General features: G+C 36.5%; 1 protein-coding gene across 3 annotated transcripts in view; it reads left to right on the top strand.

Moving 5' to 3' along the window:
* Positions 1-15,902, top strand: part of CNKSR2 (connector enhancer of kinase suppressor of Ras 2) — a 427,386-nt gene that overhangs the window by 326,259 nt on the left and 85,225 nt on the right. For all 3 annotated transcript variants that reach the window (XM_006835578.1, XM_006835579.1, XM_006835580.1), the window contains 2 exons: positions 12,432-12,480; positions 12,874-13,046. In XM_006835578.1, coding sequence (XP_006835641.1) covers positions 12,432-12,480; positions 12,874-13,046 — 222 coding nt within the window. The remainder of the gene's footprint in view (positions 1-12,431; positions 12,481-12,873; positions 13,047-15,902) is intronic.

The raw sequence follows: 15,902 nt of genomic DNA, 5'->3' as shown, positions 1-15,902 counted from the left end.
ATCAACTCCAAGACATTTCTCCTGTGCATAGAATTAGTGGGGAGGCAGTCTTGCCTTATTTGGATCACTGATTTCCTCATCAGTATTGATATAGGGTTTTTTAATTGTACTGAGTTCAATTAACACTGCTAATGATGTGAAATAAAATGTGATTGTAGTCCCATCCTTCTCTACTTTGGCTGAGACTCATAAGCTTTCTGTACCTTAATTTCTGTCTCATTTGCAAAATTAAGATGCTAACATGAGCTTCCTCCTTAATGATATTATGATACATTGTTGCCCCCAAAAACATTTCTCATCATTTTTCAGCACATAGAGCAACATAACTTGCTAAATTAAAATAAAATTGACAAAAGCATGAAAATTAGAGATTGATAAAATGTTACTAATTTGAACTAGCTCCATTCATATAAAAGTGTTATCCTTATTAATATCTTTATGTTTTGTAGAATCCTTTCCACATAGCAGTTTACTGACATCACAGGTCATGGGAGGTTTTCATATTTTTCATGAATGTCTTCATGGCAAAAACATGTTTTTCTTTTATCTCAAATGATTGCTATGACTATGGAATACTTATTTGGCAGGCAGTATAGGAGTCCAGGGAGTCCTGGTGGGGCGCTGTGGGATAATGTACTGGATGGATCTCAAGGTCAGTTTGAACTGCAAGGTCAGCAGTTCAAATTGACCAGCTGCTCCTCAGCAACTCTATACAGGGTCACAATGAGTTGGAACCAACTCGACAGCACTTAGCAACAACATAGGGGTCCCAGGGTCCTGGTAAGGCACTATAGGGCAAACACTGGACTGCTAACCGTAAGGTCAGTGATTCAAACCCACCAGTCACTCCTCACAAATCCTATGCAGGGTTGCTATGATTCAGAACAGACTCCATAGTGCTTAACAACAACATAGAAGTCCTGGTATGGTGTCATAGGGTAAGCACTGAACTGCTGATCACAAGGTCAATGGTTCAAACCCATCAACCACTCCTCAGAAACCCTAAACAGGGTCACTGTGAGTTGGAACTGACTCAGTGGCACTTAACAAAAACAACATTGCTAACATAAGGAGCCCTGGTGCACTGTAAGATAAGTATTGGCCGGCTAACCACAAGGTTTCCAGTTCAAATCCACCATCTGCTCTGTGAGAGAAAGATGAGGCTTTCTGCTCCCAGAAAAGTATACGGCCTTGGAAACCCTGTACAGGGTCACTATGAGTCAGAATCATCTTGAAGTCAGTGTATTTTGGGGGGTTATTAGCATAGTGGTTAGGGGTTCAGGTTTGGGGGTAGATGGACCTGTGTTTGAATTTTTGCTCTGCTACTACGTCCTGTGTGTAACCACTTTTACAGATTTATTGTAATAATTAGGGTTGGTGACATACATAAAGTGCCTAGCACATAATAAGCACTCAGTGGTGGTAGTGTTAGCTGCTATCATGTTGGTTCCAACTCATGGTAATCTCACACACAACAGTACAAAATGTTTCCCAGTTTTACACCATCTTCATTATTGTTGGTAATTGGGCATTGGTGTGTTGTAATCCATAAGGATGTCATTGACTAATCTTTAGAAACAGGTCACCAGGATTTTCTTCCTAGTCTTAGTATTTCTTAACCAACCCAGTTGCCATCAAGTCCATTGTGACCCATGGTGGCCCCATGTGTACAGAATAGAACTGCACCCTGTAGTGCTTTCAAGGCTGTGACTTTTCAGAAGCAGATTGCCAGGTCTTTCTTCTGAGGTGTTTCTGGGTGTGTTTGGACTGGTAACCTTTCAGTTAGTAGTTGAGTGTTTGACCATTTACACTACCCAAGGACTCCTTAGTCAGTCTTGGTGATTGTGGTGGTGGTGTGCCATCAAGTCTGTTCTGATTCTCAGGGACCTTGGATAGGGTTTCCAAGGCTGTAAATCTTTACAGGAGCAGAAAGCCTCATCTTTCTCCCACAGAGAGGCTAGTGAACACAAACTGCTGACCTTGTAGTTAGCAGCCCAATGCATAACAACCAGGGCTCCTATTAGTCATTCTTCTTGTTAAGTGACATCAGTTCGGTTCCGACTCATAGCAACCCTGTATAGGGTTTCTGAGGAGCAGCTGGTGAGTTTGAACTGCCGGCCTTGAACAACCACAGTGCAGATCCTACAGTGCCACACCAGGAGTCTTAGCCCTCAGTAAATGACCTAAAGATGTCAGTTCATGTTTCCTAAGGGTAATGATTTTTATGACCTTTCCAGATATTCACTAATCACCCTCCTCCTTCCTACTTTACACTCCATAAGAAAAGGATGAGATTCGGTCATTTCTTTGGATCAGAATCTGATAGGGACACATGACTTTTTTTTTTTTTTTTTCCATGAAACATTGACTCTGCCCATCACTGGCCTTCTCTAGATTCCCCCCAGCTACTGGCTTTTTGTTCTTATTTGACTTAAGAGTTTATATTTAAAAGCATACTTATTTTGAGTGAATATGGAACCACTTTCAGTCAATAAAAATTCAGGTTAACTTTACAGCAGAGGTACCTCATAGCACTGTACTGAAAGAACCTAGTGTACATGTAGTGCCTCGTCCCTCACCCACTCAGCTCCGTTTTTCCATCACACACCAGTATGGGCAAGGCCACCACCATAAACAGACCCCCTCACCCATTCCCTGTGATGTTGCAGATCCCTCTCATGACTGGAATGCATACTGGCATAATCATAAAATGATCATATTTTCAAATTCTAAAGAAAGTTTGAATTTAGAATTGTTAAATTCTATGATGTCATTTCTCACAAATAGAAGAAATTTCTTGACTCAATATTTAGTTCCATTTGCATTTTATCCTACTTGCTCATATTTAGGTGCTTTTTTTGCAAGGGGGGGGTCTGCATTCAATAATTTAAAAGTAAGAGAAAATACTTTGTGAAGTATTTAAATCTGAAAGGTTTTTGTTTACTTGGTTTTTTTAAATTAAATATGTGGAAGTAACTGCCATTTATCCCAAGTATTGCAAATTGCTAACCACCTTCTTTTCTTATGTATAAGAAATAAGCTATTGGTTTTACTACTCACTGAAGAGATCTTAGAACTTTACAGAGGAAGTTGCTATATTGCAATAAGACAGTATTTTGATTGCAAATTTTTCCATAAGTGTGGCAATTTGCAACTTGAGAAGAATTTAATAGTAGCTGAGCTTTCAAAAATGTAACACAAGAAACTGTCATTTTAATTTTCTTCCACAATTAAAATAAGTGCTTCTGAAAATTTCAGGATAAGAATGACCCAAATTACCCTCCCCCACATTTCCTCATACAGAATAGAGAGGGATTAAGTTTGAACAGAACATCTGTGGACAAAATGAAAGACAAATTGTCTTTTCAAGCAAACATCTGAAAAAGGGATCTTTTATAGCCAAACAGAATACTCTTGCATGTATCACCATGGTTAAGAAGGGAATCAACAATACTTTCATAATGGCCTTTTATTTGAGCACATTCTATTTTTATGGAAAAAAATATGATTTCAACACATTCACGCATAATTCATCATATAATTATTTGCATAAATATTTTTGACACAGAATTAATATGCTTTTGCGAGCCACATCTTGAATTTAAATTTAAACTTTTAAGTGCACAACAACAATCTCAGTGTTAGTAATGCAAAAGGAGACTAAGTAAAAAGGACTTTTATCTGTCAGGAGGAATGTCCCACAAAAGAATTTTCAGCAATGTTTTGTACAGTGATTGCTGGATAAAAGATACCTGGCTTGAGATACCTGATTTGTTTATTTCTTTGCTTCCTTACCCTCAGGATATCTTCAGGTTAAAATAATCATCTAATTAAGACTACATCCTGTGCTCTTTGCTTATGGTTTACCATTCATTCACCAAGCAATATTTATTGAGCTCCTACTATGTGCTAAAGGAGCCCTGGTGGCATAGTGAGTTATGTGTTGGGCTGCAAACCACAAGGTCAGCAGTTCAAACCCACCAGCCACTCCATGGGAGAAAGATGAGGCTTTCTATTCCCAAAAAGATTTAAAGCCTCATAAACCCTAGGGAGCAGTTCTACTCTTCCCAACTGTATCGCTATGAATCGAATCAGCTTGATGGCAGTGGGTTTAGTTTAGCCCTGTTCTAGGCTGAGGATAAAGCAGTGCATAAAACAGACAAAATTCCCTTCTTTAATGAAGTTCATATTTGGAGGGAAGGTCAGAAATAAACAAGAAATGTAAGTATTTCAGATTATGCTAAGTACTAAGGTGTGAAATAAAGCAGGGAGGGATAATAAGTAAGAAGTATTGAAGGTAATAAGGATACCAATTATAGATAGGAAGACCCGAGAAGTATTTATTAAGCCTTAAAAAAAGCTGCCTTTTTATATTAATTGCTGACATTTGATAGATCTTGGCTGAAAGCAGAGAATGCCAGAAAGATGTTTGCCTGTGTTTCATTGACTATGCAAAGGCTTTCAACTGTGTGAATCATAACAAGCTATAGACACCAGAGTGGAGAATGTGTTCATGAGGATGCTTTTCATAGACCAAGAGGCAGTCATTTGAACAGAACAAGGGGACAGTGAATGGCTTCAAATCAGGAAAGGTGTGTGGCAGGGATGTATTCTTTTACCATACTTATTCAAGCTGTACACTGAGGAAATGATTCAAGAAGCTGGATTATATGAAGAAGAACATGGCGTCAGAATTTGAGGAAGACTCATTAACAACCTGTGATATGCGGATAATACAACCTTACTTGCTGAAAGCAAAGAGGACTTAAAATGCTTACTGATGAAGATCAAAGACCACAGCCTTCGGTATGGGTTGCACCTCAATGTAAAGAAAACCAATATTCTCACCACTAAGCCAACAAATTAACACCATGAAAAATGGAGAAAATATTGAAGTTATCAATGACTTCGTTTTTCTTGGATCCACTAACAACATTCATGGAAACAGAAGTCAAGAAATCCAAGGACATGTTGCATTAGGCAAATCTGTTGCACAAGACCTCTTTAAAGTGTTCAAGAGAAAAGTGTCTTAAAAGTCACATAGAAATAATTCAAATTACAGCAAACATATGGCAGAGTAGCTGCAAAAATCTTAATAGCAACAGTAGATGCCAGGAGAAAATAATCTATTCAAATTACTAAAGTAAAATTATTTTCAACTCAGAATTCTATACCTAGCTAAACTATTACTTAGGAGTAAAGGAAAAATGTGTCCAAACATATAAAAAGCTGGAAAAACTTGTCACTCATAGACCACTATGAAAGAACTTCTGAAGGATATGTTGTTGTTGTTGTTGTTGTTGTTGTTGTTGTTAAGTGCTGTGAAGTCAGTTCCGATCCATAACAACCCAGAGAGCAGCTATTGAGCTTGAACCTCCGACCTTGTGATTCAAACCGACTTTGCAGTCCAGCTCATTAACCAACAGCACCACACCAGGAGTCCCCGAAGGATATATTATAGCATAAATCCAGAAGAAGGGTGATCTGAAGTGATTAAGAAAAATACAGAAATAAAACATATGATGAATTTTCACTTTCATGAGAAAAACTTGCATCATCATAAATTCAAATAAAAATTCTTTTTGTTTTTTAAAGTTAGCCACAGCTGTGGCTGTTTTATTATAGTTTTATATCTGTTCTGTTAGTTTTTGTTGCTAAGGTTATGGTTAGGACTGGGGTTAGTGTTAAAGTTACTGTAAAGTTTCTTTCTTAATTTTTTTTCTTGAAATCTACTTGCTTTGCTCTTAATTGTAGTGCTGTAACTACACTAGTTACTTTTCACTTTTTGGTTTATTTGTTGTTGTTGCAAACTGGTTCTCTATTTCCAGTCTTGTAGATTTGTTTTACTTTGGGTATTTCCATATCTGGGTTTAGTTCTGGGTAATATTGTCATGTATGTTAATCTTAGGTTGCTATCTGCTGTTGGTTCTCTGTCCAAAGAACACCCTTTAGTGTTTTTTTATAAGGTTTGTCTGTTGTTCACAAATTCTTTTCATTTTTTTTTCTAGAAATATTCTAATTTTACTGTCATATTTGAAGGACAGTTTTGCTGGCTATATGATTCTTGGCTGCCAGTTTTGTTTTGTTTTCAGAGTTTTCTGTCTGTCATTCGTTACCTTCTTTCCTACATGGTTTTGCTGATAAATCGAGCTTATTCGCACTGGCTCTCCTTTGTATGTAACTTCATTTTTCCTGAGTTGCTCTCAGAATTCTTTCCTTGTCTGATTTTGGAGAGTTTGGTTATAATAATATGCCTTGGTGATTTTCTCTTGGGGTCTGTCCTGTTTGGAGTTCATTCAGCTTCTTGAGTGCATATGTTCTCGATTTTCATGTTAGAAAAGTTTACTTCTAACAACTCTTTGAAAATTTTCTCTGTGTTTTGCTTGTATGTTTTTGTTTCTTCCTGTTGTGGAATTTTTATGACACATAAACTATTCCTCTTTTCCTTTTAATGGTTTCTAGCATAATTCTTGGTCTTTCTTTATGGTTTTTTTGGTCTGCTTTTTCTGATTATTCCTCTAGCAGATGAATATTGGAGATTTGTCTTCAAGCTCAATAATTCAGCCTTCCACTGATTCATTTCTACTTCTTTGCTCCTTCAATGTATTATCCATTTCTGAAATCTCAGTATTAATGTTCTGGATTTCTATTTGCTGTTTTTGTATGGTTTCTAATCCTTCATTTATTTTGTCAGTCTGATATTGTAATGTTATCCTGAATTTCTCTGAAGCTTTACTTGTATATTCCTTAATTTCATTTGCAGTTTTTAAAATCATTCTCTCAATGTTGAAGGTACCTAAATATCATTCTTTTGAATTCCTTATCGGGTAGATCTGACACTGTTTCTTTTGCTATACTTTCTGACTCTTTATTTTGGTCATTTGTTTGAGCCACGCTGTTTTGTTTCTTCGTGTTAGCTGACGTTGTTTTCTCCGAGACACTGTGATGTCATTACTTGTGTATTTAATTGATGGCTGTATGTTGGTGTGTTCTTAGGCATCTACCTCCTGTCTCTTGGTGGATGTGATAGAAACTGTAAGTATATACGTATTTCTCTGTTTGCTGTTTGTGTAATGTAATTTAGGGTGGGTTTGTCTAATGCTAGCTGCTAACTGTTGATCAGGTGGTACAGGAGCCAGTAATGGTGCTTGTCTAGTGGGTGTGGATGTGGCTGGGCTGTGTGGGCACAATTGCTGTCTCCCCAAAACAAACAATAGCAATAAAAGATCTGATAAGGTGAAATTCATGTGCGTTCAGGTTCAGGGATGGACCCTAGGTAGAGCAGAGGTTGTACAGGAGGGTATGCCACTGACTGCCAGTCAGGTAAGGTGGGGGCTGGCCATACCCCTAGACATCAAGAGGCTATAAAACACAAGGGAGAACCATACTCAACTCATCACCAACCTCCCGCACCCATCATGTGCTTCCAGGCCACTGTGTTGATAAACAGTCACCCTCAAAAGCTGAAAATGGCCACGTCAGGTCAGCCAACTGCCCTCCCGTTTGCCTCTGCTCTTGCTGCTCCCACTTAGCTTTCTCTCCTAGTCAGCACTCAATCCACCAGTCTACCCTTTTCTCTGTAGCTCAGGGTTTCAGGATCACCATCTGTGTATGTTTCACTTGGCCTCTCATCTCCTAGTTGCATAGAATCTGCTTAGCGCATCTACCAACTCTGCCATCTTTTGTCTTTTCTTAATGTCTTGCTCTTATTAAATATCTTTCTTGTTGTTGTTTATTACCCTCAAGGCTGTTCCAACTCATAGCAACTCTGTTTAAAGCTTGCTAGGAGCAGCTGATAAGTTTAAACCACTGATCCTCTGGTACAAGTCAACCTTGCAGTCCAGTGCTTATCATACAGAGCCATACCAGTTTCCTTAGAAACTGTAAAAATATTATTGCCTTAGTTCTCTAGTGTTGCTATAACAGAAATACCACAAATGAATGGCTTTAACAAACAGACATTTATTCTTTCACAATTTAGGAGGCTAGAAGTCCAAATTCAGAGTGCCATCTCTGGGAGAAGGCTTTCTCTTTCTGTTAGCTCTGAGGAAACGCCCTTGTCTCTTTTAGAAGCATCTGTAGGCTTATCATTCCTTGGAGATCTCCCTGTGTCTTGGCAACAATATTCCCCTAGATCTACAAGCTTCACAGTACAGCGACTCGAACCCCAAAGGATGTACTCCACTCGCGGCTCTTCTTTCTTGATGGTAGTGGGTCTCTCTATTTCTGCTCAGTTCTATTTTTATCTTTGTAAGATGAAAGATGTCACAGACCACTTGCTTTCAATTGATTGACTACTCATAGCAGATCTCATCATGGGGATTACTACATCTTAACTGCTAAACTACTGAGAATCCTGGCATAATCAAGTTGACACAAAACCTTGACTATCACGCTATCAATTAAATCTCTGTCACTTCAGAATTAATAGTTCTATGAGTTCTTCTAAAAAAGACCACACCAGATAATAAATTTGCACCTCAGGGTGCTTAATGACACCGTTGCTGGTAACATTAGGAAACCTTTACTGTCAAGTATCTATTTATGTTTATGAATAAAGAATGGTTTCTAATAAGTTTATAAAGGATCTTTTGAATATAAAGCTGTTGCTCAGATCCACAGGACAGCCCACATGTGTGTTGATTCACTAGGACTCACTAAGATTCATTTCAGTGACACAGCAAGGATATACAGCCATATCAGTAAGGGAAAAAAGACACTGATACAATCTGAAGAAACCATGTTCAGGCGTCCTATGCTCTTGACCTCTTATGATGGACCACAGAGATTGCACCCTCCTTCTAGCAGCAAACATACAGATATGTGTATAGTGTTTCTATCCAGAAAAGTTCATTTAAGATTTATTATCCAATGTTTTTATTGGGGATTAGTCACAGAAGCAATTTCTGCCTCATAGTTAATAAAATTCCAGGCTTCCAGAAGGAAAGCAGACATTCAGTGACCCCAGTGGGCAAAACAGTTTTATTTTTTTTTAATTTTATTTATTTAACCTTCTAATTTCATACCTTGTACAAACATTTAGAGAATGTTTCTTATCAGTTTAGGGAACTGTTTACCAGCCAGGTTCCCAGATGTGCCAACCTTGCTTCAAGCAGGGTCTTCTAAGATAGTATCTTTAGACTTGCTATATTAACTCTTTTTCTCACAGAGATCTATTCCTTTATGGTAATTTTAATTATTTTCCTCATTATGTTCAAAACCTATATTTCAATTAATTTTTATTGTAGAAAATGTCAGTTCACTTGGAAAAATAAGGAAATGTCTCTTAAGAGCATTGTAATATTGACAATATTTACAAAAGACATCTGAGTCTTTGCTTATTTGAATAATAGATAAATCTGTATTGAGTACCTAAAGGAGCTCTAAGGTTTCAACAGTGTGTATACAATTATTCTCTGCAAACAAGGTATTTATAAGAATACAGTTGTGAGGAAAGAAAGAATAATCTTATTAAAAAGAAAACCTAGAGATCGTAAAATATGTTTCTGTGTATATTTTAAGTAAACCTTCAGGTTCTAAAAAATTGTATAGAAAGTGCATTATATAACCCAATGCTGAACATATGCATAAATATATATACATGTTATTGCCATTGAGTTGGTTCTGACTCAAAGTGACCCTGTATAGGGTTTCCAAGGAATATCTGGTGAGTTTGAACACCAACCTTACAGTTCAAACTGACCTTGTGATCCAGTGCTTTATACCACAGTGCCACACCAGGAGTCTATATATATATCTATATATATTGTTTTGACACTTGAGTGACTATTTCTGCATTATACTGTGCATCAGCAAATGTTCTAACTTTAGGGCTCATATTCATTTATAATATTCATGAAATTAGGTAAATCATATACAGAACAAGAAAATGATTTAATATGAATGTTATTTTATGGTTAAAGATACTAAATAAATTCTGTCACAACGTGTGAATTATTATATAAAACTCAGGCTAGTTAATTTTATATAAACAAAATCAGATTGATTTATTATTTTTTTAATCTGGTTGCTTTTTACAGTATATATAGCTATTAGTTTTTCTTCTGACCTATTAAGCTATTTAGGTACTTGTTATTGATAGGTGCAATTGAGTTGATTTTGACTCTTATTAACTCCATGTGACAGCTTAGAATTGCTCCATAGAGCTTTCTTGTCTCTAATCTTTGTGGAAGCTGATAGCCAGATTTTTCTTTCACCAAGATTCTGGGTAGGTTTGAACTACCAACCTTTCAGTTAGCAACCAAATGCTTAACCATTATTCATGGAGTAAACTGGTATGGCACTGTTGGAACTGCACTGGACTTTGAACCACAAAGTCGGCAGTTCAAACCCGCCAGCTACTCCTCAGAAATCCTACACAGTGTTGCCAGGCATCAGAACTGACTCAATGGCACGTAACAACAACAACAAACATATAGGTGGGTTTAATTAGGAAGTCTATTTAGCTAGGCAAGTATGATGCAGAGAATGTGACTCAAGGGAATGATTATAATGAAGGGTCAAGGAAACCAAGTTCTGTAATGAGGAAAATGTAGGCCCAAAAATGTGATAGGATCAGTGAACCAGGTGCTTCCATTAAGATTTTATTTTAATTGATAGGATGGGGATACTGTACTATATAAATTATATGGAGCATAACAAACTATGGATAACATAGAGAAAAATGTTTATTTCAGAACAGTTGATTGTGCTCATGAGGAACCTGTACATAGACCAAGAGGCAGTCAGTAGAACAGAACCAGGGGATTGTTGTTGTTAAGTGCCATCAAGTCAGTTTGACCCTAATAGCCCTGTATAAGGGTTTCCAGAGGAGCAGCTGGTGAGCTTGAACCTCCAACCTTTCGGTTCAAACTGACTTTGCAGTCCAGCGCATCAACCCACAGCGCCACACCAGGACTCCATTGTATTCTTTCACCATACATATTTAATCTGTCTGCTGAGCAAATAATCCAAGAAACTGGATTATATGAAGAAGAACATGGTATCAAGATTAGAGGAAAACTCATTAACAAATTGCAACATGCAGATGACACAACCTGGTTTGCTGGAAACCAAGAGGATCTGAAATACTTACTGATGAAGACTGCAGTTTTCAGTATGGATCGCACCTCAATGTAAAGAAGACAAAAATCCTCACAACTGGACCAATAAATAACATCATGATAAACAGAGAAAAGATTGAAATTGTCAAAGTCTTCATTCTGTTTAAATCAACAATCAAAACTCATGGAAGCAGACGTTAAGAAATCAAATGACATACTGCATCAGGCAAATCTCCCACACAAGACCTCTTTAAAATGTTAAAGAGCAAAGATACCAGTTTGAGAACTAAGGTGAGCCTGGCCGTGGTATTTTCAGTCACCTCATATGCATGTGAAAGTTGGACAATGAATTATGGCGTTGGAGAAGAATACTGAAAAAAGTCCCATGGACTGCCAGAAGAAGATTCAAATCTGCTGTAGAAGAAGTACAGCCAGAATGCTCCTTAGAAGCAAGGATGGTGAGAGTTTGTCTCACTTACTTTAGACATGTTGTTATGAGGGACCAGTCCCTGGAGAAGGACGTTATACTTGGTAAATTGGAGGGTCAGTGAAAAGAAGACGACCGCCTATGAGATGGATTGGCATGATGGCAACAACAATGAATTGAAGCGTAAGAAAATTGTGAAGATGACGCAGGACTGGGCAGCGTTTATTTTTGTGCATAGGGTCACTAGGGGTAGGAGCTGACTCAGAAGTACTTAACAACAACCACAACAACAAACTAGAAGTATTGGAGACAGAGGTTGGAATATGCTTAAGATATCAAATGTATCGTCTCAGAGTGGGTAGCTAAGGGGTAGAAAGATAAATGTCACTGGAGAAGACGTACTAAAAAGTCAAGGCACTAACATCATCTACAACATAAAGATAACGCACCAGTAACAGTGACAGAAGTAAGGATGAGAAGAAAATACTGACCCAAGAACTGAAACATTTAATGACTGAGAGTTAGTTTCCAGATTAGCTGATGGTGGTTTATGCAATATCATGAATTTGAAAGGAGCAAGGGGTAGTCATATTTGCCTGCCCAATTAATAAGATTTTTGTGAAAAACAAATGAAATATTGTCTGGGGGGAAAATTTTAAAAGGTGCATATTCATAGTATGTATATAATTAAGAGCCCTTAGTTTCACCAATCCTTTGTGCCCCTATTTCTTTGCCATCAAAATAAGGATAATTTTGTAGTGAGATTACAAAACTTAATGAGAAGATATGTATCAACGTGTCTTAAGACTTTGGGAAAAGAAAGGGCTTCATCTGACCAAAATTTAGAGCTATTGTCCAGCTTTTGAAAGCGCTATACACTGTGCTGGCATTCTACATGGTATCCCAAGTATCAAATAATGGTCTCTCTTTTTTTATTTCAGACATTTCAGCAGTCGTCTCTGCAGCACAAATCAAAGAAGAAAAGCAAAGGTAAGAAAAGGAAATAAAACATTTACCTGCTATTTTGCACTATGACAACCTCCAACATACTTCATCCAGTGTGGTCTAGAAGAGCACAATCCCTTAGTATAAGAATTGCCAAGACCAGCTTCTCCTTCAGCTCAGATATAATACAAGGTAACTTTCATAGCAAATAGTCTCAAACATTGTGAAACTGGGATTACATGCTTCTTATTAAAGTATGTATCACTTAAGTGATGTGAGAGGTATTAAAGATTTCCCTATTTTTCCATTCTGATACTATATGAAACTGAGAATGATTGTGGTTAAGTACCCAGACATTTTTATGAATTATAGATTAACTTTCTAATTTCATAACTTGTACAAAATTTAAAGAGTATTTTCACTCTCTGTTATCTTTAGGTCCTATAGCAGGCAAGAGTAAAAGACGCATTTCTTGTAAAGATCTTGGTCGTGGTGACTGTGAGGGCTGGCTCTGGAAAAAGAAAGATGCAAAAAGTTATTTTTCACAAAAATGGAAGAAATATTGGTTTGTCCTAAAAGACGCATCCCTATATTGGTATATTAATGAGGAGGTAAGATTTACACACATTTTCTTTTCTCATCCATTTTCTATCTTTAACAGCAACAACAACAACAAAAGAAACACTATTTTGAGACATACTTAAAAATGACCTTAAGAGTAGCTCAGGATACATCGGCAAGTTATTTTTCAGCCGTCCCTTTTAAAATGATTTAAGAATTTTTCAACAATGTTTGTCTCAATTATTCTTATGTAGCAACATATCTGCAGCACACATAAAATGTAGTAAAATTACACATATCTAACCAAAAATACCAAGCAAATTCAAACAATACCCTAATTATAGGGATTATACACTAAAAAATATACATGAATATCGAATATAGATTTCAAAATGTCTTGTTTTTATTCCATTTCTATTTTTTCCTTCTTGTATTTATTTTTGTCGGGGGAGGGGGTAAGAGAAGAAGTCCTTTAGTAATTTAAGTAAAATAATATCACCTAGATTTATCTCAGTATTTATTTTTTTAAAAATAACTAGTAAACTAGTTTTGGAAAAATCTGTAAATGATCATTATTTCAGGTTTATATCCAGCAATTATATCAAAACCTGTCAAGTCATGGCAGATAAGCCAAAAATATTCCTTATTCATTGATCTTACCTGAGCTCTATATTTGTTTTGATTATTTAGCCTTATCAGTTTAGTCAACTATCAGCTAACTTATTACTTTTCTAAATAATAATCATTTTCATTATTACTTCTTTTATCCGAAAATACAGACAAGTTAATATAGTGTTCTGACTGAATAGTCTTATATATTTTGTTAAGGTATTTGTCAATTTACATTTGAAGATTAATTTCTGAAATGCAATTTAGTATTTTATGCCTATGATTATAGTATATATTATTTAGAGGATTTTATTTATCTAGACAAGATGTTATGTTATATTAAGTTATGTTATGTTTTAAACAGAGGACTCAGAATTGCACCACCTGAGTTACTGCACCTCAGTTTCCATATCTAGAAAGCTGGGGATAATGATAATGCCCATCTCACTGGGCTATCATGTGGATAAAATGAATCAATGCATGTTAAGCCCTTAAAACAGTGCCTGGCATATAGTAAGTGCTCAATAAGTATATATTATTATCAGTAATATTTTTCAAATAGACTTACTTCCTTTTTAAATTCTTGAATTAATAGTTTGCTGTTTAATATATAAGTGGCTATATTATTTATATGGAAAAATCTAGTATGTTGTACTTTTGATAATTTTTGTGGTAATCTCGCACGATTTCCTAAAAATCCTCTATTTCATTGTTGCTGTTGTTAAGTGCCATCAAGTCGATTCCGACTCACAGCGACCCTGTACAGGGTTTCTGAGGAGCAGCGGTGGGTTTGAACCACTAACCTTGTGCTTATCTTACAGCACTTATCCTACAGTCCAGTGCTTATCCTACGGTGCCACACATATCTTATTTTAGATGTAATAAACAAACCGTAATTTACCTATATTTTTATTAAAAATATATTTATTAAATACTTTCTATGTGCCAATCAAGGAGTATCAAGATATAGTATCATTATATTTCTGTTTGTTGTGAGATCACTTGTTTGCTCTGTACTAGATTATATTTTTCCAAAGTTTAAATGATGAAAAACTATGACCCTTCTTATTGAGCAGTAGCTAATTATCAATCAGAGAATTATTGTTACCATGCTAGCCCTGTGAGAGGTGAGTAAATAATTTCATCATATACATTGCAGGAAATACGTACTGTGCATTGCGACTAATTTTTTAGCAAAAATATTTTTTAAATCTTTATTACATCATTATGGGGAAACAACTACCCCAAAATATTTTAAATTGTCAAAAAAGGTTTATTTTTTTATTTGAAGGCATCAAGAGTAACATAACAATAGAAATAAAAGTGGAGAAAAGGATTTGAAAATGTATTTGCTTCAAAATTAATTCAAATATTTAGAAAGTTTATATTGCTCTTTATCATAACACACATTTCAATTACTAAGTTATGCATAGGAGCTTAGCATTGCAAGAAATATTTAATTTTTTACTTATATACATTTATATATATATTGTTGAGTGCTGTCAAGCCAGTTCTGACTCATAACGACCCTCCATAGGGTTTCCGAGGAGCAACAGGTAAGCTTGAACCACCAACCTTGTGGTTCAAACCGACCTTGCAATCTAGTGCATTAACCCATAGCACAACACGAGGACTCCTATATACATCTATATGCATATATATATATATATATAGAGAGAGAGAGAGAGAGAGATATCACACACTAAAAATTAGATTATATGGCATATGTATACATACAAAGGGATTCATGCAGTCATGGGATATGGAATTAAAAGATAGTAAAATTTTTCCATAAACTTGAAGCCCCCACATGCACACTGAAAAATTAGATTAGGATCACATCTACTATCACAGTTTTTACCCCCTGAGATAGTAGATGGGGGAGTAATCTCATTGGAATTTGATATATAAGGAGCCATGAACTGGTAAGTGTCGTGGAGTCAGTTCTGACTCATAGCGTTTCCGAGGAACAGATGGTGAGTTTGAACTGCCAAATCGACTACGCAGTCTAGTGCTTATCCTACAGTGCCATACTCCATGAACTGGTATCACGTAGATCAAATAAAAGTTTGATAGAGTCAAAGTCTGAGCTTAGTCGTGGACATGAGCAGGAACCCAGTGGTTAAAGGATCACCTAAGATAGTCTTATCCTGTTTTGTTGGGATGGAGTCCTAGTGTGGTACTGAGGGTTAATGCATTGGGCTGCGAGGTCGGCAGTTCAAACTTCCCAGCTGCTCCTCGGAAACGCTATGCAAGTTCACTATGAGTCGGAACCGACTCGATGGCACTTATCAACA

Source organism: Chrysochloris asiatica, unplaced genomic scaffold (genome assembly GCF_000296735.1).
Source record: "Chrysochloris asiatica unplaced genomic scaffold, ChrAsi1.0 scaffold00018, whole genome shotgun sequence".
Classification (NCBI taxonomy): domain Eukaryota; kingdom Metazoa; phylum Chordata; class Mammalia; order Afrosoricida; family Chrysochloridae; genus Chrysochloris; species Chrysochloris asiatica.
The sequence above is the reverse complement of the archived record's forward strand: the minus strand, read 5'-3'. Positions and strand labels throughout refer to the sequence as shown.